The sequence below is a fragment of the Saccostrea cucullata genome, unplaced genomic scaffold, assembly GCF_032062105.1.
Source record: "Saccostrea cucullata isolate Sc308-1 unplaced genomic scaffold, CSIRO_AGI_Scuc_v1 ctg6752, whole genome shotgun sequence".
Lineage (NCBI taxonomy): Eukaryota > Metazoa > Mollusca > Bivalvia > Ostreida > Ostreidae > Saccostrea > Saccostrea cuccullata.
Genome location: NW_026929655.1, coordinates 8,620 through 36,001, shown reverse-complemented (window position 1 = coordinate 36,001; position 27,382 = coordinate 8,620). Strand labels below are relative to the sequence as shown.

Sequence of the window (27,382 nt, the reverse complement as noted above, 5' to 3'; positions counted from 1 at the left end):
AAATAAACTAACTAAGTACATAGTTATGATGAACAAGAGTGCCTCTGCCAAAATTGTGAATTTTATGGCCCCAGGGTCAGGGATTCTGGTGTTAGGGCGGGGCTGTATTGATTATACATGTATAGTGAAAAAACATTAAATCTTTGAATATTTTCTTCTTTGCTCCTAGGTTTTAAGCAGATGAATTACCTATATAGTTATGAGCAATCCCTAATCTTCAAGAATTGTAAATTTCAAGGCCCCAGGGTCAGTTGTACCATAGTGGGGGGGGGGGGCTGTACTTATGTACTGAAAATGAATGAATTGTTTGAAATGTGCTCCTTGGTATTAATCAAATATTTTTGAAAAGCAAGTATGCCTTTCCAAAAATAGTGCAATGTGTGGATCTAGGCCTAAGAGTCAAGGGTTCATGTGTGGTAGCGGCACTACTGATTATTGCTGAATATTACTGATTAGTTGAAATGCATTTTTTGTTCCCCTACCCTGCCTATGGGTATAAAGTAACCAAACTAAGGAACTGCTAAGTGTATAGTTATGATGACCAGATGGTAAATGCTATAGCATCTGGCTTAAAACATGGATCAAATTCAGTCACTGGGAAGTTGTTGAATAATGCTCAGGTGACCTATAAGGCCCAGGGGCCTCTTGTTCTCAAATAGTTTCACAATTGTATGCTCGGTTGCCCTGCCTGCAACATCAACTTTGGGTGGCTCTCTTGAAGAGCAAATTTCACTGATTAAATCCTCCACAACCTCCTCTAAAAAATCCTGAAAGTAGGGGCAACGATCCTTTGTTACTTCAGGATGAGTGTCTTTGGCAATTTATAAGAATTACGTGCCGAAACCATCATCATGTAGAAAAAAAGTCTACGCCATCATTTCTTTGATCGATGATGCAGCATGTAATAACCATGCTATCATTTGATCACAAGTGTCCACTCCCTTCATGTACTTCTGATAATCAGCAAGTTGGAGTGGAACCTCTACTATGTTGTCCTCAGCTGTCCTTCTCATCACCCATCCAGTGTGCTGTGGATCATGAAAGTTTGACAGGACTAGCACAGGTTTTGTGTCCTGCCAAAGAGAGAATGAAAGAACATCATTTTGAGCGACTCTGTACTCATGTTTTTATGCCCCCCTTCGAAGAAGGGAGGGCATATTGCTTTGCTGCTGTCTGTCGGTCGGTCTGTCGGTCCACTTAGTTTCCGTTCATTTTCTTCGCAACCCTTGCACATACTGAAATGAAATTTGGTATACAGATATATCACATGAATATCTAGGTCAAGTTCTGTTTTGGGTACAATCACACCTTATTTGACAGAGTTATGCCCCTTGGACTTAGAAAAATTACAATTATTTGCAGTTTCCGTTCATTTTCTTTGCAACCGTTGCACACATTGAGATGAAATTTGGTATACAGATTTATCAGATAAATATCTATTAAGCCAAGTTCTGTTCTGGGTAGGATCGCACCATTTTTGACAGAGTTATGCCCCTTGGACTTAGAAAAATTTCAATTATTTGCAGTTTCCGGTCATTTTCTTCACAACCATTGCACACACTGAAATGAAATTTTGGATACAGATATATCACATGAATATTTAGGTCAAGTTCTGTTTTGTGTATTATCCGCACCATTTTTGACAGAGTTATGCCCCTTGGACTTAGAAAAATTTCAATTATTTGCAGTTTCCATTCATTTTCTTCGCAAATGTTGCACATACTGAATTGAAATTTAGCGTACAGATTTATCAGAGGTATATCTAGACCAAGTTCTGTTCTGGGTACGATCGCACCATTTTTGACAGAGTTATGCCCCTTAGACTTAGAAAAATTCCAATTATTTGCAGTTTTCGTTCATTTTCTTTGTAGAGGTTGCACATACTGAGATGAAATTTGGTATACAGATTTATCAGATAAATATCTAGAGCAAGTTCTGTTTTGGGTACAATCGCACCATTTTTAGCTCACCTGAGCCGAAGGCTCAAGTGAGCTTTTCTGATCAAAATTTGTCCGTTGTCTGTTGTCGTCGTCGTCGTAAACTTTTCACATTTTCATCTTCTTCTCAAGAACCACTGGGCCAATTTCAAAACTTGGCACAAAGTATCCTTGGGTGAAGGGGATTCAAGTTTGTTCAAATGAAGGGCCACGCCCTCTTCCAAGGGGAGATAATCATGATTTAGAGAAAAATTATTGGCATTTTAAAAAAAATCTTCTCCTCAAGAACCACTGGGCCAGGAAAGATGAAACTCATGTGGAATCATCCTCAGGTAGTGTAGATTCAAGTTTGTTCAAGTCATGACCCCCGGGGGTAGGGCGGGGCCAAAATGGCCGATCAAAGTTCTACATAGGAATATATAGGAAAAATCTTTAAAAAACTTCTTCTCAAGAACCACTGGGCCAGGAAAGATGAAACTCATGTGGAATCATGCTCAGAAAGAACAGATTCAAGTTTGTTCAAGTCATGACCCCCGGGTGTAGGGCGGGGCCAAGATGGCCGATCAAAGTTTTACATAGGAATATATAGGAAAAATCTTTAAAAATCTTCTTCTCAAGAACCACTAGGCCAGAAAAGATGAAACTCATGTGGAATCATCCTCAGGTAGTGTAGATTCAAGTTTGTTCAAGTCATGACCCCCGGGTGTAGGGCGGGGCCAAGATGGCCGATCAAAATTTTACATAGGAATATATAGGAAAAATCTTTAAAAATCTTCTTCTCAAGAACCACTGGGCCAGGAAAGATGAAACTCATGTGGAATCATCCTCAGGTAGTGTAGATTCAAGTTTGTTCAAGTCATGACCCCGGGGTAAGGGTGTGGCCAAAATGGCCGATTAAAGTTTTACATAGAAATATATAGGGAAACCTTTTTAAATCTTCTTTTCAAGTACTTCAAAGCGAGGAATAGTAATATTTGTATGGAATCATCCTCAGGTAATGTAGATTCTAGTTCATTCAAATTATGATCCCCTTGGGGGTTAAAATTCAAGCCCCCCCCCCCCAACTTAAATTAACTTTCAGTTCTGATCTGATATGTGTTTTTTCCTAGCTGATGTGCTCAGGTGAGCGCTGTGGCCCCTGGGCCTCTTGTTGATAGAGTTATGCCCTTTTGGATTTAGAAAAATTCCAGTTTGGGAGGAGGGGGGCATAAGTGTTTTAAAAACATCTCTTGTTCCAGTCGTATTTGTTTTGGAAGAAGGTCTTTAGGAAGACCTTTTCTGTTGGCCCGAAACAGTTTTGCATGCCATTATCCCATGAACGTGCAGGTCCCTAAGAAGATCTGGGCCCGTATAAAAGTTATCCATGTACACAGAGAGGTTTGATCCTAACATTGGGGTACAGAGGTCCATGACAACTCTATGTGATAGTCCCTTTTCCTGTTGATTTTCTTTTCCAGTGTACACTTGAAAACTCTGCATGTAGCCTGTCTCACTTTTGGCCATTGTCCATACTTTTATTCCCCATTTGATAATTCAAGAAAAGTCCATAATTACCTTATATGGTAATAACATCAATTTTCACTAATTTAAAGTCCCTATTCTCTGAGCATCCTCATAATATGGTTGGATTGGCACTCAAGGTGCACTGGGACATTGCACTGGGTGCATCCGAATTTAGTAACTTCTTTCCTATGTCCAGGAGTCCCAGACAAAGAACACTCGCGACACACTTTATTTTTGTCATACAGTTTTTTGGGAGTTGAACTATGTTCAATCGCCCATGGTCATCACACATTTTGCATGCGCAGTAATTTGTGTTGATTATATAGAGCCGAAAGCGAGGCTACTGAGTCAACCAATTTACTCCGATGATAACAGAAAACATGCATAAACATCCGCCACAAATAGTTCATGTCATTTTCTCCAGAATTGATCTAATTTTTATAATATGAAATGTAAGTAAATGTAATAATAGAGTAATCTTATTTTGAGTATTAAATTTCTTTCAAAGTAAAACTAAATTATAAAGAACCTCAAAAGTTTTTTTTGGTAATGGAACTCATTTTTAGTGTAGCCTCATCTATAAACACCGAAAGATACGATACTCTACATACTGACGGCAAGCGGTAATTCTACTCTTCCCGATGCCCGACTCCTGACGGTCCCGGATTTTGGATTTTTAGCAATTTCTTTTTTACCGGTGCACAGAATTTATTCTTACTTTTCATGAACATTTTCTTGGTTTAGATAAATTCATTAATGCATAAAAACTTGGAGAAACATGCGTATTTATTACTAAATCAGCAGCATCACCTGCCAAAAGCGGTAAATCTAGTACTCTGTTTTAAATGTTAAAACCAAAAACGAATACCGATGTTTTCGTAGAATCGTGATTAAAAACAACAAAATGAAGTATATATATTTTTTTTAATAATTTTATAATAAAGAAAATCTCATTTACATACCAGATAATTTGTACACACACAAAGTCTCACATCTACCACTGTTTTAATGATTGGTCATTTTAAAAATATATGTTTTTAACTTTGTATTGATTTTTTTCTTCGCAATATTTTGAAAAATCTTAAGTTCTGACGTGTATAATGTTCGTGTAATTGAAATACATTTACATTCACACAGAAATTATAGATAACAAGCCTTGTAGCTCTTAAAAGGATGCTGTTTGGAAATCCACATTTTATCAACATTGTTATTATTCCTGTGAAATTGAAATTTTAATAACACATGGGTAAAGGTGCCAAGGAAAAATATATTACAAATTTGAAGATGAACTAGAGGTACTAAGAGCAATGAATTATATAAATGATCAACCGCCTCTAATATGAATATAATGACAGTGTCCATGTTTTGCAATGGGAAACCCAAAATATGTGTAGGATGAAAAAGTAATAGAAGATGCACAATGGCAATATGTAATAAAGATTCTTTGAAAAATTCAGTCAGTGGGGTAAGAAGAGTTGCGGCCCTTACAGAAATTTCTGATAAGTGACTTATAAGTGATTTATTCTTTTACTTATAAGTTGTTTATTCTGGACTTACACTTCACTGATACATTTTACTTATAAGTGACTTGTAAGTTACTCATTAGGATTTTATATGCAAATGAGCTGCTTGGCCTATAAGTGACTTATAAGCCAGTATTAGCCACTTACGCTTTATACAAGTATAGTCACTTATAAGTGACTATAAGTGACTTATCAGTCAAGCATTAACCCTTCATACTTTATCAAGTATGAGTCATCTATAAGTCACTTATAAGTGAAGTACACCACGACCTGTAAGATCTTAATCTAGAACAGTCTCCTTCTTATCATGCATGGCTTGCATGATATTTTCAAATCTGTTTTTCTTACATATGCATATGTATCTGCACTTAAGATGAAATAATCAAGTTAAAATTTTATGCAAAAAATCTCTTTCATATGACATATTTTTGATGATACAAACTTTACATATTAATTCAGTTTACAACAAGAATGTTGGACAAAAAGGCAACAAGATTTAAGAGGTATGTCTAGTGCACGATGTTTTTTTTTCGATATTATCGACATCGCTGTAAAAATACCAGTCCTCCTAATATCATAACTTACTCAACATGACAATAATTCCTTTGTTTATCTCTCTATATATTAAATTGTTTAATAATATAACGTCAACATCTTGTTAACATTGCCTTCCCCCTTTTCTGTTGTTTACATCGTTCACATCGTCGACATCGCAATGTTGGTCGATATCGAGTCGACATCGTGTCAACATTACCCTTCTTATTTTTCTTGTATACATCGTTCACATCGTCGACATCGCAATGTTGGTCGATATCGAGTCGACATCGTGTCAACATTGCCCCTCTTATTATTCTTTTACATCGTTCACATCGTCGACATCGCAATGTTGTCGATATCGAGTCGACATCGTGTCAACACTGCCCCTCTTATTATTCTTGTTTACATCGTTCACATCGTCGACATCGCAATGTTGGTCGATATCGAGTTGACATCGTGTCAACATTGCACTTCTTATTTTTCTTGTTTACATCGTTCACATCATGGACATCGCAATGTTGGTCGATATCGAGTCGACATCTTGTCAACATTGCCCTTTTTCAAAATCTTGTTTACATTGTTCACAACGTCGACATCGCTGTGTTGTTCGGTAATTGAATTGATGTTGTGTGACATTGCATTATTATTATTTTTTGTTTATATACTTAGTATCCGTGTTTGCCTATATCGAGTCGTCATCATGTCATCATTAAAATTCCTTTGTTGTTCTTATATCTTTGTAAAATCGTTGACAACACCTTTAACGCATAAAATCAAGTTCAGTTCATATTGATAAGGCAATACTAGTACATGTATAATCTGTTTACTTTTTACACATTATCACCAGGGCAAACTTTGACTCTTATGAGTCCACATCAAGTGTACATCAAATATGAAGCATTTCTCTTACATTCTGAAAATGACCTAAAAAACTGATTTCCAACCTTGAAAACAGTGTTTGTCATCTGTACAGTACATGCGAAATAGTTTAAACATTAATTACATCGCGTTGTCAATATACAATGTAGAAATAAAAGCAATGTAGACAATGTAAATGCGATATCGTATCAACATTGTTTACATTGCGATGTCGACGTCGACGATGTCGTCATATAAAAAAAATAAGAATGTAGACGATGTATACGCGATATCGTATCAACATTGTCAGCATTGCGATGTCGACGTCGACGATGTCGTCATGTAGAAATAATAACAATGTAGACGATGTAAACGCGATATCGTATTGACATTGTTTACATTGCGATGTCGACGATGTCGTCATGTAGAAACAATGACAATGTAGACGATGTAAACACGATATCGTATCAACATTGTAAACATTGCGATGTCGACAATATCGAATTGATTAAGGGAACTGGACATGAATGAGATTTAATGACCTTGAGGCTTCTTCAAATTTATGAAATCTGAAAGCAACTGAGTCAATTGAATCAAAATATCAGGCAAATGAAGTTAGAATAAAAAGATGATGTAAATTGAACCTACTTGTTGTACCTGATGTGAAGGCTACTCAAAATAAATCTGAAATCTCCAACAACATCTTCTCAGAGACAATAACTTGGTTTCAAATTCATTGTGCTCATCTCTGCAGAGACAAACTGTCTCATTGGTTAGCTTGAATACCCATAATGCTCCTTGAGAGAAGTCTAGTATAGTGTAAAAATTCTAAGTCCACACTTATTCTGGCTAATACCATACTGATCTTCACTTATAAGTGAGGTATAAGTGAAATATTCACTGATATGTAGCTCATCTTCACTTACAAATGAAGTATTAACGAAATCTGTTCCTCACTTATACTTACTTTCACTCATACTACACTTATAAGTAAATTTCAAGATTTATAAGTGACTTATAAATTGCTAATAAGTGGATTATAAAACAACTTATAAGTTTCTATTAGTTTTTTCTGTAAGGGGGATAAGAGATGGGTATACCTAATGCGTAACAAACAGATGGATGGACATCCCGATTAATAAATACCCTCCTGCTTTTCAAGCAGGGGGTATTAAAAAAAAGGACTTTTGTAGGCAGGCAAGCATTATGGCCCATGCATTTTTTTTTTGCTATTCAATGTCTCTGAATGTCTTTCTCAAGATTGTTGCAACACAAAAAATCTGAAACAGTTGTCTGTATTTGAAATAATATAATAATGTTCACTCACTTAACCTCTCGATCAAAGATTTTATTTTACACCCTGTTCAACTCCCATGAGTACTTTCAGTACTTTGATTGATACTGTGTTCCGTTGCTGTCCCCCACAGTCAAATTCTAGAGCTTCACGACCAGATCTTGTGTCTCCAATCAAGTATTTGAGAATTTCCTCCACAAAATCCTGGAATATTTGCCACCTGTCCTTGCTCATTTCCGGATGGGTATCCTTCGCAATGAAATAGGCATTGTGTGCGGATACTATCATCAAATAGAAAAATATGCGCCGCCACCATTTCTTGGATCTGTGGTGAAGTATATAGTACCCGATCATTTGATCACACAAGTGGACACCTTTCATATATTTCTGGTAATCAGAAAGAAGACAAGGAACTTCCACAATGGTATCAGTGGCTGCCTGGCGGGTCACTTGGCCAGTGTGTTGCGAATCGTGGAAATTTGACAGGACAAGGACTGGCTTGGTATCCTTCCAAACACAGAAAGTGAGGCTGTCATTTTGGTCCACTTTATAGACATGTTTTTCAAGATTGATTCTAGCTGGCAAGAGTTCCTTTGGCAGTCCTTTCCGGTTTGATCTTACAGTACCACAAGCCAAAATTCCACGGACGTGAAGGTCCAGAAGTAATTGAGGACTGGTATAGAAATTGTCCATGTACACATTTAAGTTTGTGCCAAACATTTGTCTACACAGATCCATAACCACTCTGTGTACAAGACCTTTTTCAGTATTATTTTCTTTACCCTTGTAAATCTGGAAATTGTGCATGTATCCTGTGTCACTTTCTGCCATTATCCAGATTTTTACGCCCCACTCGATAGGTTTGGCTGGCAGATATTGTCGGAAGGCAAGTCGTCCCTTGAACTTGATCATGCTTTCATCTATAGTTACATTTTCATGTGGCACATAGAGTTCCTTTAACTTTGTGTTAAGAAATTCAATAAACCATCTTATTTTCCATAATTTGTCAGGTTGTTGAGGCTGTTCTTCATTGTTTTGAAGATGTAGGTACCTCCAGATTTGGGTAAATCTATCCCTGGGCATAACTTTGCCAAACTGTGTGGTGAACATCCACTTGGACGATCTCCAATAATCGTTTTTTGTAGGTAATCTCATTATTCCCATGGCAAAGCAAAGTCCAATGAATGCTTTCAAATCTGCTTTGGTGACTGGTGTCCATTTTAGGGCATATGGGGGTGGTAGATTTTTGGTCCGTTTTTAGCTCTACTGGTCAGAGACCAGAAGAGCTTATGCGATAGTAATGCGTCCGTCGTCCGTCCGTCTGTCTGTCTGTCTGTCTGTCCGTCTGTAAACAATTTTTCAAAATGCTACTCCTCCTACAGTTTTGGTCTGATTTCAATATAACTTGGCACACAAGTAGAACACACTAAGATACATAGTTCTTTATATCGGTTTTTGTCTCGCCTGCGACGAATGTCGCGAAGCGAGACATAGCGACCATAGATTCCGTCGTCGTCGTCGTCGTCGTCGGCGTCCAACTTTTGGTTAACCCAAATGTCAAAGTTTTATAAACTGCAATAACTTTCTCAAATTTTATTCAGTCTTCTTGAAATTTGGACACAATATTCAGTATGGATAAAAATTTATATCCCAAGTATGATTTTGAAAAAAAAAATTCAAATTTTTCCGTATTTTTTCCTTAAGTTGGACTTAGTTTTTTCATGATAATTTATGGTGAAGACCTATATTCCAGCAACTATAAGTTATAGGGATATGATAATTAGTCAGTGGATACATCATGGGTAACCACAAACGTCAGTACCAGAATTAGGTCATCTTGACCTACATTTTTCTGCATGAGTGACTTTGGTTAAATTTTTGGTGGAGGTCCATATCTCAGCATCTATAACTTATAATGGCATGATGATTTGTCATTGTACAGGTTATAAGTAACCAACAACATCAGTACCAGAATTAGGTCATTTTGACCTACATTTTTCTGCATGAATGACTTTGGTTAAATTGATAATGGAGGTTCATATTTCAGCAACTATAACTTATAGTGGCATGATAGTTAGTCAGTGGATACATCATGGGTAACCACAAACGCCTGTACCAGAATTAGGTCATCTTGACCTACATTTTTCCGCATGAGTGACTTTGCATAAATTTATGGTGGAGGTCCATATCTCAGCAACTATAACTTATAGTGGCATGATAATTTGTCAGTGGATACATCATGGGTAACCACAAACGCCTGTACCAGAATTAGGTCATCTTGACCTACATTTTTCCGCATGAGTGACTTTGCATAAATTTATGGTGGAGGTCCATATCTCAGCAACTATAACTTATAGTGGCATGATAATTTGTCAGTCTACACATCATGGGTAACCAACAATATCAGTACCATAATTAGGTAATCTTCACCTACATTTTCTGCATGAATGACTTGATACATATACAGTGGATTTGATTTCAAAATGCAAGTTCAAATTATTGCGACTCATAACACGTTGCAATATTCGCAATAATAAAAACATCACAATAATTTGTGAATTTACAGGGTATATGTATATATATATAAATGCCAATATAATCGCCAAGGGATTAGATATTAAGTCAGCTGTTCCATTTCTTTATTATTGTATTTTTGAGTTATTCCTTCTGAAATGTCAATAAATGCTTCAGTTTATCAGACAATCATTTCTTACTAACCACAGCGACAGCAGGCGAGACACAGGGTTGCGGGCAACCCTTACGTACTTTTTGATTTCGATGAACGGTGTTGACGTGGTTCTAAAAATAGAAATTTCTGTGAAATTCTTTCAAAATGCTACTCCTCCTACAGTTTTGGTCTGATTTCAATATAACTTAGCACAAAAGTAGACTACACTAAGATACATAATTCTGTGATCGGTTTTTGTTTCGATGAACGGTGTTGCCGTGGTTACTAAAAATAGAAATTTCTGTGAAATTCTTTCAAAATGCTACTCCTCCTACAGTTTTGGTCTGATTTCAATATAAAGTAGCACACAAGTAGACTACACTAAGATACATAATTCTGTGTATCGGTTTTTGATTTTTGAATGGTGTTTCCAGGGTTACTAAAAATAGAAATTTCTGTGAAATTCTTTCAAAATGCTCAAATACAGTTTTTAAATTTCAATATAACTTGGCACACAAGTAGAACACACTAAGGTACATAAATCTGTTTATCAGTTTTTGATTTCGTGAACTGTGTTGACGTGGTTACTAAAAATAGAAATTTCTGTTAAATACTCTCAAAATGCTACTCCAAATGATTTTTATACTGTTATAATATAATGTGGCATGCAAGTAGACTACACTAAAACATAAAGAGAGATTGCTGTTGAAAAGTTATATTCCCAACAGCTTAAGTACTTTTCTCTTCTTTTGCTATAAGTACAAACCGAATTAAGTGACAGAGACTTCGTGTATAATTAAGGTGTTTTAAACTTAAAGTTTATCCCACATTTCATTGGTCCAAATCAGTTAAAAATATTGAACAGCAGAAGCTTCTTTGGATGCTCTATTGTGGAACCGCCTGCCTTTTTGTAGCATGGAGGAACGCGGCCAGTAAAATTCTTGGTTACCCAGCGATTTTAACCTCCCCTTCTTAAATCTTGAATGAAATTATTCAAAATCCAGTCACATTTACATCGCCTTGTTGTACTTCTCTTTCTATTTTCCTAATACATCTCCATTCTCTTCATTTTCTTCTCCTACATCGTCATTATCTGCCTCAATATCACTTCCATCACAGAACTCCACATCTCTCGTATATTTTGTTTGCATTTAGTTTTCAAGCTTCGGTTTCTTTGTTTTAATGGGGATTTTCCCCTCATAAATAGATATCTAGTTTCACTATACAATGCACATGGGCAGTGGAAATATATAAAACTTTTGTTGAATTAAATTTTCTTTCATATCCTTGTTTCTATAATCATTCGATTCTTAACTTTTACACACTGTAGCAATGTAAATTACTAACAAAAAACAAAACAAAAACCAACAACCTTATTTTAATGCAGATATCTTATTTTGCATTTTTCTTCCGGTTTGCATAACTTCAACAAAGGTATGAAAGTATTCGATCCTTCCTTATTTAATATTGCAATATACCGATATACTCGATGAGGCTGCACTCCCCTTCTTTAATTTGAAATCGATGTTGTAATCCCCTATTAACCTTATGTAAAATTGTCCCGTCTTCTTTCTTTTGGAACATACCATTATATCCTTAGGTCACTCTCTTTCATGGCGACAAAATCACAGAGTCTGACACATCTTTTTATATATTTGGACTTCTCTCTTTTACTTAAGCAAGACATTAATGGTAATCTAACAACCAAGTCTCCATGCTCCATTAGTGGCATAACTTTAGAGAGTGCTAAAGGCACTTCCCTTGAGATGTGCAGGAGTTACCTTCATGGCATGGGCATATGGATGTTATATGACTCCTGCATACATTCGATTAGCAAAAAATGCTAACTGTAGATGAATTAATTTGAATGATATAAAAAGAATTTACTGAAGTCAATTGATGAAAAAAATATAGCATATATATTTTAAAATCATCATTTTCAGTTCTGTGGTCGATACAATGATGTCAGCAAATACATTTTTCATTGAGTCAAATGCTGACTGACGTTTTTCATCCTAATTGTTAGTCCATCATTTAAACACTGAATTGACGATGTGCTTTTCCCTTTATTTCCATAGGCCGGATTGCACACATGGGGGTATGACCGTCACACAACCTGTTGAAATTATAAATGTAGCCGTGTTATGATTTATTACATATATAATAAGATTTACTGGATACAATGATATAAAATTTATAGCATTACATGATTTTAGAACGCAGTTAGTATTTGTATGTAAAATAAAACAAAACTAAAGTAACCTCTTTCTCATCTTAAAATTTAAATATAACCTTTGGGTAAATTTGTGAGGATTTCTTACTAGGGGTCAGATACCACTTCTATGAAAAAGTCAATCAACTGATGTGCTAGATTCATCTCTAGTTTTAAAATAGCTGGTCTATAACTCTGATTTTTTTTTTTTCACTATACGAGCCGAACATCGGGCGTTTCTGATCAAAATTTGTCCGTTGTCTGATGGTGGCGAAATTTCTAGATATAAAGCACTAAAAATACGATGAGTACTACTGTCATGAAAAAATGAGTTAATTGAGTACCATCTCTAGTTTACAATGAATGAACCCCTTTTATACCCCTATATTGTATTACTATCAATAATCTTGGGCTAGGGACATCGAATCAAAATATTCCATCAAATTTTCAGGGTGGGACACTAGGGGTCAGATACCACTTCTACATTACAATAAATGGTGATGGTACCATCTCAGTTCCATATATAGTCCCCCAGTGTTTACCCCATATATTGTAATACTATCTAATAAACCTGCTTTTTTCTATTGCCATATTCCTATCTTCTCTTCCTGGAGTGGTGGTTGTGTTCAAACATTCTTTGAAATAGTCATTGTATTTCCCAGGAGTTCCACTTGCTGTGTTACCACTGGTCCTGGGAAAACCTTCCATATTGGATTTGTTTGGCATTCCAATTGTAAAGGGGCTTTCCTCTTTCAAGCTTTCCAACAATATCCCCTAATCCAAAGTATTTGAAATTTTGACTTTGGGGCACTAGGGGTCAGATACCACTTCTACGAAAAAATCTTTGAGATGTTCAAAATTCTTTTTTAGATGTTCCCCCAGTTTTTACCCCTATATTGTAATAAAGTCATCTTTATTTCCTCGTCTTTTGGACATCATATGTCCACTACCATGGGTTTTAAATTTTGAGGGTGGGGCACTAGGGGTCAGATACTACTTCTATCTCAAAAGTTGGATGTCCATCTCTGTTGTAGGCTTGTGCCCTGCAGATGACCATGAATAATTCATGATTTTTCTTGAATTATTCATGAATTTTATTCATGAAATACTATATACAGGGTTATTTTGAGCCCCGTAAATTTTTCCCCTTTTACCCTTGCAGACAATTTTGCCCCGTTTTAAATTCGCCTGGTCATAGTTTTATTTGAGAAATTATGGTCACCCATTTAATTTCGCTCCTATATTGTAATACTAAATTAGCTAAGGGTAGGACGAAAGGGGCAAAATTTTGAGGGTGGGGCAAACATCAGATACCATTCTTTGAAATGTTCATGAAGATCCATGAACTTATTATTGGACATTTTGTAATCATGAATTTTTATTCATGAAAGTAATACTAATAGTCATAAATATTTTTTCATGAATAATTCATGAAGAGTCATGAATATGAAGATTCATGAAATTTTGAGGGTTTGGCCCTAAGGATCAGATAACTTTCTGTATGAAAAAAGAACAACTGCTTTGATGATTACAAAAACTTTTTAACAACATGGTCTTTGTCATTATATAATATCACATCGGGCTAGGTAACCTGACATCCCCTACCCTGGGGTCTGACAATTTTGAGGGTGGGGCACTAAGGATCAGATACCACTTCTAGGAAAAAATGGACACTACCAGACTTGTTTCGGATGCTGTATCTGTCCCCCATTTTTACCCCTATATTGTAATACTATACCTGAACCAAACTGATCAAATTTTATACACATACAAATTTCCATGTTGTCTGAAATTTTGAGGGGGCATTCATGTCCGATTGACATATTTCTAGTCTTGAAAAAAGGGGGATGGTACCATCTCCTTTGAGTTTTCTTCCCCGAAATAGAACAGTCTTCAATTTCATTTTTGTAATAAAGTATATTCAATAACACAACAACAGCTTCTGTTGACTTTGACACATTTCTTGGTCGAAGTAATTTTGAGGCGCCGTACTGGGGCACTAAGGGACAGCAATTATTTCATCATCTGATGAGGAATGATCATCCATGGTACCATCTGGTTGTAGTTTTCCAGAGTACACACTCTCTTTCATTGTTTTTACCTCCGATATTAGTCTTCCAATTCCTTTTTAGCTCACCTCAACGAAGTTGGGGGGAGGTTATGTGATACCCTCGGGTCTGAAATTTTGAGGGTGGGCGTCCCTAAGGTTAAGTTTTTTGGAGCACTTCTATTTAAGTACTTCTATGTCCTATATTGATTAGACATGCATGGAAGATGTTTCTAGTGTGTTTCCTACATTTTCCGGTTGAGTGAACAGGTTAAACATTTTGGTGCAGGTTTCATCGAAGTCCCCTGAGCCCTATAATGAAATTTTGCATGGATGGTACATCTTAGGATCAGATACCACTTGCTTCGAATGCTGATCTGTACCATCTCATTTTCCAGTTGAGTGAACAGGTTAAAGTTTTTGGTGCTATATTGTAATTGCATGGATGATACATCTTAGGATGCACACTAATGGACTTGCTTCAGTGCTGAACTTGACATACATTTTCCAGATATCAGACCTCTTAAAAGTTATGGGTGCAGGTCTATCACCAAGAAACTATAAGGCTTATATAAACCAAAGTTCCCCTACCCTGCAAATTTTGAGGGTGGGGCAAATGATGCATCAAGGGATGAAAACTCTCAATCTTGCTTACCCCTGGATTTTAATTACATTTTCATGATGAATAAACTAGTTTTAAGTTTTTATATAGGTCTATTCCAAAGTATCAAAATTGGGGTCATGAAATTTTGAGGGTGGGGCACTTTTTGTTGGTTAATTGTGTGACTTACTTTGCCTTATGAAGGAAACATTGTGTTGAGGTCATCTCTAGTTTCTGATTAGCTATGTTAACCCTCCAGTTTTTATCCCTAAATATGATACAGGTTTTCTGTTATATGAATAAACAGAGATTTGTGGGACATCGAAGTTTATTTTACATTTCAATGAAATAAATCTTAATAGGGTTGTGAACTAATGCTGACTCAAATACACACCTGAGTGATTATACACTATCATGTTGATATACACAAGTTCAGTTATGAACAGATGCACAGTTGAAGAGGAAATTAACATGTTATTACCAAACCCCTTGAGCAAAAATAAGTTTCAGTTTATAATGCCTCAACAAGTACAGAATTGAAAAATTTCATATATATTTCAATGAAACTTGCTGAGAAAACAGCTGATGGCCTTAAAAAACTGAAAACTATTCCGATGGCCTGAGTTAAATAGTGGCAGATGGCAAAGGGAACCTGGCCCTTTAATTTGATTTTGAGGCCCTTTAATACATGTCAAAGACTGTTCTAAGATACCATGTGTGTTAATAGAAGCCTAAAATTGGCCCAATAAATGATATTTCCTTCAAATTCTTCAAATCTTCTGAAATTATAGAGAAAATCGCTGGCCTCCAATGTACTTTTTGATTGGACACATATTTTTGGTTTTCCAAGGCAACTTCCGCCCAGCCTCGTTTTCATACCAGGCTCGAAGATGCGGGAAGTTCGCCATTGTTTCCATTTTCATCAGGGATAACCAAGTCATCATTTTGTGAATCATTTTGTGAATCATTTTGTGAATCGCGGAGAACGTTGTCTCTATAAATTTGTACAAGTTGATTTTTTCTCTTGAACTCGGCAATATAATACTTATGTTCTTTACATTTGTTCAACAATTCATTTAATTGAATGTTCTCTGGTTCATTTTTGCCATAAAAGGCCTATTTGTTTAATACAATAAGATGGCAATTCAATGATTGCTGTCATTTATTTAACCTTCTTGATAAAAGTAAACAAAGTTCACCGAGCTCCTGACACATGACTATTCAGTGATTTTTAAAAATTGCTCCGCTACCACGTATAGACACAGCATCACACATATTCTGAAATCGAATCAATTACAAAACAAGTATCCATTTTGTGATTAATGGTTAAATATCCAAACTTTTGAAAACTGATTTGGGGAACAGCAGAGATCAATGATAAAATTAGAATCAAGCTATTACATCTCTAAATGAAATGATTTCATTGGCTCATGAAATCACGTGATAAAAGCTAGTCTGACAAATGGCATCAAACTTATGTATTTTATATAAACAATATTTTTACATTAAAAACAATTTTACTTATATTAGTGTTGTGGCAAGGGCAGTTTTCAGTTACATCACTGAAAAGGTGTTGCAAAACTTTACATGTTGATACATACTGATTGGTTTGGCAATGTATCATTTGTTGTTCTGTCATTTTTGTTGACCTTGACCACACTTTCCTTTGTAAGTGTTTAGTTAGTTGTAAACAAACAATCCACAGCCAGCATTTCTGTTCAAACTTCATTCTGATATAATTACTTGGAGCTGTTTCAATTTTACAATTCTTTTGATGCTTCTGGTACACCTCACTTTTCTGTTTTTCTGAAGTGTCCCACAAGCATAGGTGTTGTGAAGTCGTAACTCCTCCAACAACTTGGTGACGTGTAGTAGTTGTCCATGTAAATGTGATGTCCTTTTTCAAAAAGTCCACATCTTGTAAGTAGGCCCATTACTTTTCTAGTAGTCATTGTGTAGTTTCATCTACTCCAATTGCATCTGCATACTGAGTGCAAGGTGTGCTTTGTAAATATTAAAGCTTCAATACAGTACCCTGACTTTGCCAGTCTATGTGAAAGACATCAACATTTTTTACCTGACCGATTTGCATTGCCTTTCCGACCACAAATTTATAAAATCATCATTCACAAACAGTTTTAGAAAAGTTAATATTTTATCAAACTTCCATGTACTGTTTAACTTCTCTTCTCCAATGAACATTTTTTGGCGTGGCGTCATCCTGAGACCACACTTTTCAACATTAGTGTAAATTCTCATTGTTGGGTACAAGAAACCCCCGATCGGTACTTTGCAAGTACATTTCTATTTCTTAATTGCACATCTCCTGACTTGAAACCCTTCCTTTGAACTCACTTTTCATCACTATCATCATTAAAAAACTGAAATACTTCCTTGTTGTCATTTCCTCCATTTTACATTCGCCATTTTACTTTCAAAATCGATTTTTTTTTGATACATTCAACCTCTGTATTTTTTATTATATTACTTTAATAACCATGACCTTCCTAACGAATAAACCCTAACCTCACTTTTCTGACAAATTTATTCATGCAGTCATCATATACACAACCCAACGCATGGAAATTTTCAAGATATTCAGATATGAAATTTCGACAAATTTTCATGTTGCATTACTAATACCCCGGTATAGTCGTGCGTAGCAGTCAAAGGGTTAATCTTTTCATGTCCTTTGGATCATTTTCGTTGTTGTCTCTTCCTGTGTCAAAAGTTGAACGTGCACAAAAAAAGCTCAATAAAGTTGGAGTCAAACCTTTTTCCTGCACTCACTGTTACACAATCTTTTTATATGAAATGGAATTTTAAAAATCCACCTGATTTGATTTCTCAATTTGTTTCACAACTTATTTTAATAATTAATGAAGTTTAAAATTTAAATTATGTCAAAAATTTCTCTTTTAAAACCTGATCACATTGAATATAAGATGTTCACAAAATAATTTGAATCAAGGTTCATGCAACACATCGTTAAGTCATTAGCAATCTTTGTGTTAAGTGGCCTTGTTTTTTTTTTTGCATAGAAAATATAAGAGAAAACAATTTCTTCAAGTTGAACTTGAACTTGCAAAAAATGCATGTACTTAAGTAAAGTCATGGCACAACCTCAGGTCATAAGCAATCTTAGTGTAAAATGGAACTTGCACTGTGAATACATAAGTATATTGAGAACAATAATTAAAAAGTTTCTTCCAGTGACCTTAAACTTGCCAAATGACCTTAGGATAAGGTCATGGCACATTCTTAAGGTCATGGCAATTTTTGTAGGAATATAATGCATTCTTTTTTTCATAAAATAAATTTCTGTGACATGTAACCAGACAGCTATACAGACATACAGACATAGACGGACAAGTTAATTCGTATATACACCTCAAAACTTCGTTTGGTGGATAAAAAGATGAAAGAGAAAACTTATGGCTGATACAAATTATTTTTTTTCAGCTTTTTTCAGTTAACAAACTTACCTGGTAGTCCTTTCATACGATCAATTCATTTATATATCGACTCCACCAAAAAGAGTATTTTGCATTTCTGTGAAATCTATGTACACAACTATATCTATGTATAAACATCATGAAAGGGCAATATCGGTATAATATCAAACACACGTTGATAATGAAATTTTTACAACTTAAAAAAATTGAACTTAGATTTTAAATCTTGCTTTATAAAATTTTCATATTCATGGAGAAAGAAATCTAAAAATAAATCATAAGAACACTTTTATTATATAAATCATATCCAAAGATATTCGCTAAATACTGGATATCCTCTTCCACTTTAATTATTTTTAAATTCTTCCTCTGTAACCCCCCCCCATTTTTGATTGCTTGATTCTTATTAAAATGGTAAACCCCTAAAACCCCAATTACTAAATTACACACATGTACATGTAGATCTAATTTCTTACATTTTAGTAGACATATTTTTGTTAAGAAATATAATTCCGAAATGACAATATAGTTGAAATGAATTTTCAGAGGTGAATGACATTACAATTATTGAAATAAAATATAAAAATCAAAATAATCGGAATATAAACTCAAGTTCTTTTTTTCCAATTTCTGATGTAAATACTTGCACATGGATATCCACTTTCACCCCAGCCCGGGGTTGAACTCTCAACCTTCGGAATCTGTTTCCTAGCAGTGCAGAAACAGCGCGCTAGACCGCTCGGCTATCTAGGCAAGTCAGGAAACTTACTTTCGATGCCGATGGAATTCTCGCGGCGCTGCCCTACACTACACGGTCATTGAGAATAGAAGTGAGATACAGTTATTTGGACATTAGTTTTAACAGAGGATTGTTACCAATACATGTTGTAATGAAATTAATTATTATTTATACAGCACATTTTACAACAACTCTTAAACTAACATAACTGTATCTCACTTCTATTCTCAATGACCGTGTAGTGTAGGGCAGCGCCGCGAGAATTCCATCGGCATCGAAAGCAAGTTTTTTGACTTGCCTAGAAAGCCGAGCGGTCTAGCGCGCTGTTCCTGCACTGCTAGGAGACAGATTCCAAAGGTCGAGAGTTCAACCCCGGGCTGGGGCGGAAGTGGGTATCCATTTAAAAGTGAATTTCTTTGTGCTTTCTATATAAATAAATAAATATATATATATATATATATATATATATATATATATATATATATATATATATATATATATATAATCTATACATGTATATCGTTAAGATACGTTGGTAACGTTAACTTCATAAAGCACACTAGAGGGTAATGGAGCATCAATGGTTATAACTGTCTAAATTTTTATAAAGATATTTTGAAGTTCGTGCTCAGGTGAAGGGTACAGTTATTCGCCATGGGCTTCAAATCGTGTTTGAGATGAAAGCGATTAAAATGCGATTGACCAGGTCACTAAATGTGTTTATACTTGTATTGCAGACGTTTATTATCGTGAATTCCTTTCCATCATTAAAATTTCCACAAATGGAAAAAGAAACTACTATGATTTTTCCCTACGGCTTTTGGTACTTTTATGTTATAATTGTTATCATCTGAAATGTCTGTTTTTCTTCGGGCGTGTTCTGAATGAGTGAATTTTAAAATTTCATAATCCTTGTCAAAATTCTTGACCTTCAATCTATGACAGATTTTTTATCGACATGTCTGACCCCAGCTGATACGATACTGCCTTACTTTTCTCTACCCCTGCCTTACTTGTCTCTACCCCTGCTCTCTTTTCTCAACTCCTACACAAGGTTTTCGACCCTCAGGTTCTATAAAATGAACTTATTGTATTTTCACCAAGTTCGTCATTGTAGTTTAAAATTATATTATACTAAAGCAACGTTTAAATATAGGTAAAATGAAGAAGTTTAGCAGCATATATTTTAACATTCAAAGTACCAATATGTATTATCATGTACTAGCATTTTTATCATTGAGACAAATGCTGACTGACGTTTTTCATACTTATTGTTAGTCCATTATTTATACACTGAATTGACGACGGATTTTCCCGTTATTTCTCGATCATGACAAGGAGCACACGGCGGGTGTGACCGGTCAGCAGGGGATGCTCACTCCTCCATGGCACCTGATCCCACCTCTGATGTTTCGGAGGTCCGTGTTTGCTCAGCTCCTATTTTGTATTGTTTTATAGACTTTGATATTGAATACTATGCGTTATCTCCATATCCTTCCATACATTCATTTATAATGGTGAAAGCGAAAAAGCGAAGCATTTTGAAGATCAAAGAAAGTTCACAGAAGTTTAAAGTTTTTAAATTTAATATTTGCATCATCTACAACCAATGGAGATATATCCTTAATGAATCAAAATTGGATTTTGAGGGAATATTAATTCATCGACTCCTTTTCCATATGACACTAGTTTACCAATACAGTAAAACACGTTTAGTACGAACACGGATATAGCGAATTCACGGATATAACGAAGTTCTTCTGGGTCCACGGCAAAATTCTTAACAAATCTTTGTAAAATTCTACGGTTATAACGAACTCTGATATAACGAATTTACGGATACAGCGAACTGATTTTGAGTCCCGTTGAGGTTAAATTTAATGAATTTTACATCTTTTATAACGAACTTTCAAAGATCTCAAAATTTGATCAATTAAACTGACTTTGTTTTCTTTCAGCATTTGTATATAAAACTCAATTCATAATAAAACCTTAGTTTTCGAAGGTATGTTTTGTAATATTTGCTTCCCTAACATATTTGATAGTAACACTTGAAGGAAAACATGCATATTGCGAATTCGCTATATATGGTTATACGAATTCGTTATACGGATATAACGAATTACGAATATAGCGAATTAAATTCACAGGTCCCCAGGACTTCGCTATAACCGAGTTTTACTGTATACCGATATTTTAAATATAAAAAAAATGACATTTTGCCATTCATGATTTTTTCTGTGAAGGATATGGAGATGGTATTCAACATCAAAGTCCATAACGCAGTACACAATAGGAATAGAGCAAACAATGACCTCTAAAACATCAGAGGTAGGATCAGGTGCCATGGAGGAGTGAGCATCCCCTGCTGACCGCTCACACCCACCGTGTGCTCCTTGTCATGATCGGAAAAATCCATCGTCAATTCAGTGTATAAGTAATTGACTAACAATTAGTAAGAAAAATGTTTGCAGCATTTGACTAAATGATAAGTTATATTTGCTTTAAACCAGTCTGCTGATATTTTTATTTCATTAACTTGTGTCGATGATTAACATCGTTTTAGAAATTGTTCTGTGTATCTCGGGATCATGTAGGATGCACGTAGCTACAAAAATGTCAACATTTCATGTCCCTTTTAATTTGATATACAATATATATATATATAGTTTCTAAAAATTAGAACAAAAAATCAGTAATGTGAAAAACATCAAACATTTGATCTCACGCCGCAATTTATACTGTTTGGCAGAAGATGTATAAGATGTGCTTGTCTCTGTGTTGATCATAGGATGCTGATCCTGAATATATGGTATTTCACGTAACCAAAAGTCCGCCTCCTGGCTTTTGTAAGAAATTTTTGAGCTAATATTTTCTCCAAGTTGTATGAATCTTTTGTTTTGTGTGTTATAACTGGGCCAAAATGGTAATCTCGGGTCATTTGGGTTCCTAAAAGAAAAAAAGTTGAATACGTAAGTTTAATATTATTATAATTTGTAAATGCAAAAATATAGAAAATGCATGCATAACAAACTATAAGTCTTTTTAAATATTCTAACCCCGTGATGGCAAAATTGGACCAATACTTTCTCATCTGAAAGGCAAATAACAGATCCTCGTCTGTCGCTTTCACCGTCGTGTTCGGATCGAATTCTTGCAGGTTTTCAATAAAAAACAGAAACACGATATCGTCAGAATGGGCAGCACCGTGGAACCATCCCGGGGGTGCTGATTCATTATACATGAATCCCGGGTAAATGGGACTCTCCCTTGATAAAATAAACCTAAATGTTGACGATTTGTTATTAGAATGTATGTCTATGATTTCAGTTGATGGCGCAATGAAGAAAAGGTCTGTAAATAATTCTGCCCATTTACGAAATTGATCATCAGACGTGCTGTTCTTTGTAAAACCGTAAAACTTGCTGATTTCCGAAAAGAGCCGTTTGTTTCTTCCATAGTATTCCTTTAACATATTTTCTGGTCCAACATTCCATATCCAGTCTGAGGAGCGTAATGAAGCCCCAATCTTCTTATAATATCGCTCTAAACCTTCTATAGCTGTAAAGAGAACGGATCCTTCCATGTCGCAATTTGTGACGATGACGTCTAGAGACTTAAAAAAGGCAAAGGCGGAGGAATTCTCATGTTTCAAAATATCTTCAGGAGATTGTTGAAATAAGTCATTGTCGACAACAGGTGCGAGGGGAATATAGCTGGATGGATAAGTGTAGGAACTGGAAGATAAATACCTCATGCAGATAATTCTCATTAAGATATTTTGTTCGAAAATGGACATAAATGCACGGAGACAGCTTCAGATGTAGAGTATGTATCATAACCTTGGCGTGTGACCTTTAATGGTGAATTGGGAACTCCACTCTGCATTATTATGCGGTGGAATAAGCCTTTATTTTGCGGAATCAAAGCCAAAAAGCCCACACTGAAACCGCCTGCTGATTGGCCAAATATTGTAATGCTATTCATATCACCTCCGTAATCATCTATATTGTCCTTCACCCATTGTAAAGCCAACATTTGATCCCACAATCCATAATTTCCTTTGACTGTGGAATTTTTCAAAGCCATAAAGCCGAGCAAACCCAGACGATAGTTTACCGTCACTACAATAACATTTCCAGTTTTTGCAAGCATACTTCCGTCATAAAATGAAGCCGTTCCCACGCTGTAGGATCCACCATGGATCCAAACCATCACGGACTTTTTAGACGAACTCTTCAGATTAGAAGGCGCATATATGTTCAAATGTAGACAATCTTCACTCAGTCCATGCTTGACAAAATGATAATTATAAACCTGTGGACATGCAGGCCCGAACGCTGTAGCATTAAGGGTCCCCAGGGGATGACAAATCCCATTGCCCGACGCCCGGGGCTAGTGAATTTTAGGGGTGGGCAAGTGGAATTTTATCAGCCACTTGCCCGCGGGCAAGTGACTTTTATTTGTACGCCATAGATTTAAAGCTGAGCATGGGGGCTTGCTCAGCGTTTGTCTTCCTCTTTTTTTGAAATATCTATAAATACAGAATTAGTTTATGATAGGGCAAGCAAAAATTCAGGTAGGGCAAGTCAATTTTGACCATGTACCTGCCCTTGGGCTAGTGCCTTAAAAATCTATTTGTCAGCCCCTGGTCCCATTCCAGGAACCATATGATATTGGTCTGGCGAATCTATGTCTGCCGGTAGGAGGTTGGGCGTACGGAATCTGTAAAAATCTGTACAACTCAGTAGTGTCATAACTGGAAATTTCTACACCCAGTATGGGTCCAAGTTTTGTTTTATGAACAAAATTCTTAGTTTTTTGTTGTCCCGAAGAAATTTTAAAACATGCAACGATACTGATGTAGGTTAAATGTAGTATCTAAAAGGAAGAAAAAGACATTTTGAAAACCCTCTTATTGACATGGAATGTTTATAATCCTTAAATTATATTTTGCACTTTTTAAGTGATCGATAAGTTTTACATAGAATCACATGTAGCTTTGATCAGAGGCTAAGAAAATTACAATTAAGATACAATTTTACTGCATTTAAAACTTACCATTATAATGGTCTGATTGTTTCCAGCTGATATGATAACGCACTGTAATCTTTCGGGTAGCACGAACAGTGAGATTTCTTTCAAATTTGAAAAACAAACATGAAAAGATATCGATTATCTGATATTTTAGAAGGTAAGGTGTGTTGCATATAATCGAGAATAAATTTGTTAACCATTTGAGTGAAATAGATATAAGGATATATTTGGGTTTATTGGGACGGAGCTTTGTCGGGGAAGGTGATTGTCAGTTCGTGTGGGGAGAACATACAGTGTCACCTGCAGAAAGCGTAACCGTGGCTGTAAGGGGAAAAAATTAAAAAAAGCATATTACGGAAACCCATTTAGGACCTATCAAATATTTTTGAAATCGATATAACGAATTGTTGAATTTTTTAATTCAAAGTAATTTTATATCTAGGTTTTTAAGCTTTCGAATGAAATATGAAAATAATGAACTGTAAAAACGCTCAAATTTCCTTTGAAAACTATATAAATCAGGAGCAGAGTAAACAGGAACTTCTTAAAACATGAGGTGGGATCAGGTGCCATGGAGGAGAAAGCGTCCTCTATCGACTGCTCCTTGTCGTGATCGGTTATATGGTAAAATTCGTAAACATTTCAGTGTGAAAATAATAGCCTATTTTTAATGATTATCTTAATCAATATCTCAGACAACTAATTAAACAAACTAAAATTCAAATAGCTTATTAAAACGATCTCTGTACTCAGACATGAATGAAAAATTCTGTTTTATTTCTCTAAAGCAGTCAATGTCTTGTACATGTATTCATGTAATAGTATGGTGTTTCAATGAAATGCAATCCCAAATATATTTAACATATCAATAAAATAAAAGCTACGAGGGGTGATCAAAAAGTACGCGAACTATCTCTATGTCTACAAAACCACAATCCAGATTTTTAAAAAATGTACACACATCGCCATACACAAGTTCTATAAATAGCATATGCTGAATTAAGTTTTTCTCCTTGTTTGTGACGTCACAATGTGAAAATGACGTCTTACACATGTTGGTCACTTGTGACAAAAAATGGTTGTCACAGTCGTACTCGTTCAACAAACGACAGTACAATTTATTGTACATTTTAGAAATCCCTTTGCAGTATCATATAATTTGTACACAGTGTATTAAGACTAATGACTTCCTATAAATTCAATCAATGACTGGATTGATCGTTTTAATAGTGAAGGAAGGCAAATGCTTAAAAATGATACTTGTTATGTTGTTCAGTGAAAGCAAGTTTGAAAAGAGATGTGTTTTTAGACACAGCTATCAAAGACCTCCAATTTACACTTTGAAAAATAGTTGAATATTTGAACAATAATATAATTATTAAGTACCTGAGATATCGTTTACTTTAGATTTTAAACATATTAGATATGATAAAATGAAGACACCCATTCTCGATCCACCTTGAATTAACGTCTCTACCGAGACAGAAGGTTTGGGTTTTAATGGTCGCCATGCTTATTTTTGGAATAGATAATCATATCCATCCATTCTGTTACCGAGATTTAACCATTTCTGACAAATAATCTGTTCTTGTTTTCAAAATTAACTAACATGGAAATAAATATAAAACTCAGAAAAATCTTTCAGCTTTTGTGACAGAACGCTAGAGAGGGGGTCACGTGACCTCCTATATCACGTGATTCGCGCGTGAGCAGAACGGTGGTTAAGGTGCTTTAAAATTGGAAAGGACTAATTCAAACAAGATTTGTTTTTTGAAACACTGATATGTCCCCGTTTGCAACATAGCGAAGATTAAACTTTTCTTAAATGCAAACTCAACGGAAATACAATTCTGAAATATAAAAGTAAGTCAAAGTTTTTTCATAGTATGGAAATCTCCAAGGTCAAAAGATCAAGGTAATGAAAGGTCTCGTCACAAAAATACAAATGTGAAGTAAAAAGCCCTAGCCATAACTCTTCAAAAGTTATGACCAAGGTTAAACTAGAACTAACCCTTTAGAAGTTATGTTCAAAGTTTGCTTTTTAAAAGTGGGTCAAACACCAAGGTCAAAGGGTGAAAATTCTTGGAATCCAATGAATGTTCTTCTCACAAGAATTACATTATTTGAAATATTAGATCACTAGCCCTTAGCGTTCAAAAGTTATGGCCAAGGTTAAAGTTTTGTCATAAGTATTGAAATCTCCAAGGTCAAAAGGTCATAGTAATTGGTATCCAGTGACAGGTCTTGTCACAAAGAATACATTTAAAAAGTATGAAAGCCCTAGTCCCAACCGTTCAGAAGTTATGGTCAAGGTTCAAAATATTTGCGGAAGTATGTCAAACTTTAAGGCTAAGATCAAAGGGTTAAAGGTCTTGCAACAAGGATTAAATATGTAAAGTATGAAAGCACTAGCCCTACCCCTTTAAAATATATGGTCAAAGTTTGCTTTTTAAAAGTAGGTCAAACTCCAAAGTCAAGGTGAAATGGTCAAAGTTTTTGGTATCCAGGTCTTCTCACAATGATTACATATGTGAAATATGAAAGCCCTATCCCTTAGCGTTCAAAAGTTATGGCAAAGGTTAAAGTTTTTTCATAAGTACGGAAATCTTCAAGGTCAAAAGGTCAAGGTTGTTGGTATCCAATGAAAGGTCTTTCTACAGAGAGTACATATGTGACGTATAAATGTCCTGGTGTCTACTGTTCAACAGATATGGCCAAAATAAAAGTTTGGAATTTTTGTGTAAAAGTGGGTCTAAAAGAGGGTCAAACTCCAAGGTAAAGAGGTCAAATTTGGTGGTAGCCAAGGAAAGGTCTTGTCACAAGAAATACACATGTGAAATATGAAAGGCATAGCTCCCCTAAATCAAAAGTAACGGGCAAGGTTTAAGTTTTTGCGGACCGTCAAACAGACAGCTAAACGGACGGACATATAGGGCAAAAACTATATACCCCCGAAACTTCTTTTACGGGG

The 27,382-nt window shown here is 35.5% G+C and overlaps 1 protein-coding gene and 1 pseudogene across 1 annotated transcript; both read right to left on the bottom strand.

The window, feature by feature from the left end:
- Positions 1-866: 866 nt before the first annotated feature.
- LOC134281622 (piggyBac transposable element-derived protein 4-like) lies at positions 867-8,807 on the bottom strand. Its single transcript, XM_062764055.1, has 2 exons — positions 7,761-8,807; positions 867-1,073 (listed from the first exon to the last, which is right to left on the bottom strand). The coding sequence occupies exons 1-2, from the start codon at positions 8,805-8,807 to the stop codon at positions 867-869; spliced, it is 1,254 nt and encodes a 417-aa protein (XP_062620039.1).
- A 4,704-nt stretch (positions 8,808-13,511) lies between these two features.
- On the bottom strand, positions 13,512-24,044 carry LOC134281621 (carboxylesterase 5A-like; annotated as a pseudogene).
- Positions 24,045-27,382: the final 3,338 nt, after the last annotated feature.

Bases quoted from the DNA above. Each gene is read 5' to 3' on its own strand.
- LOC134281622 (XM_062764055.1), bottom strand. From the start codon at position 8,807: ATGAGATTACCTACAAAAAACGATTATTGGAGATCGTCCAAGTGGATG. The intron at 1,074-7,760 runs GTATCAATCAAA...TCTCTTTGGCAG, and splicing joins GGGGACAGCAACGGAACACA to GACACAAAACCTGTGCTAGT.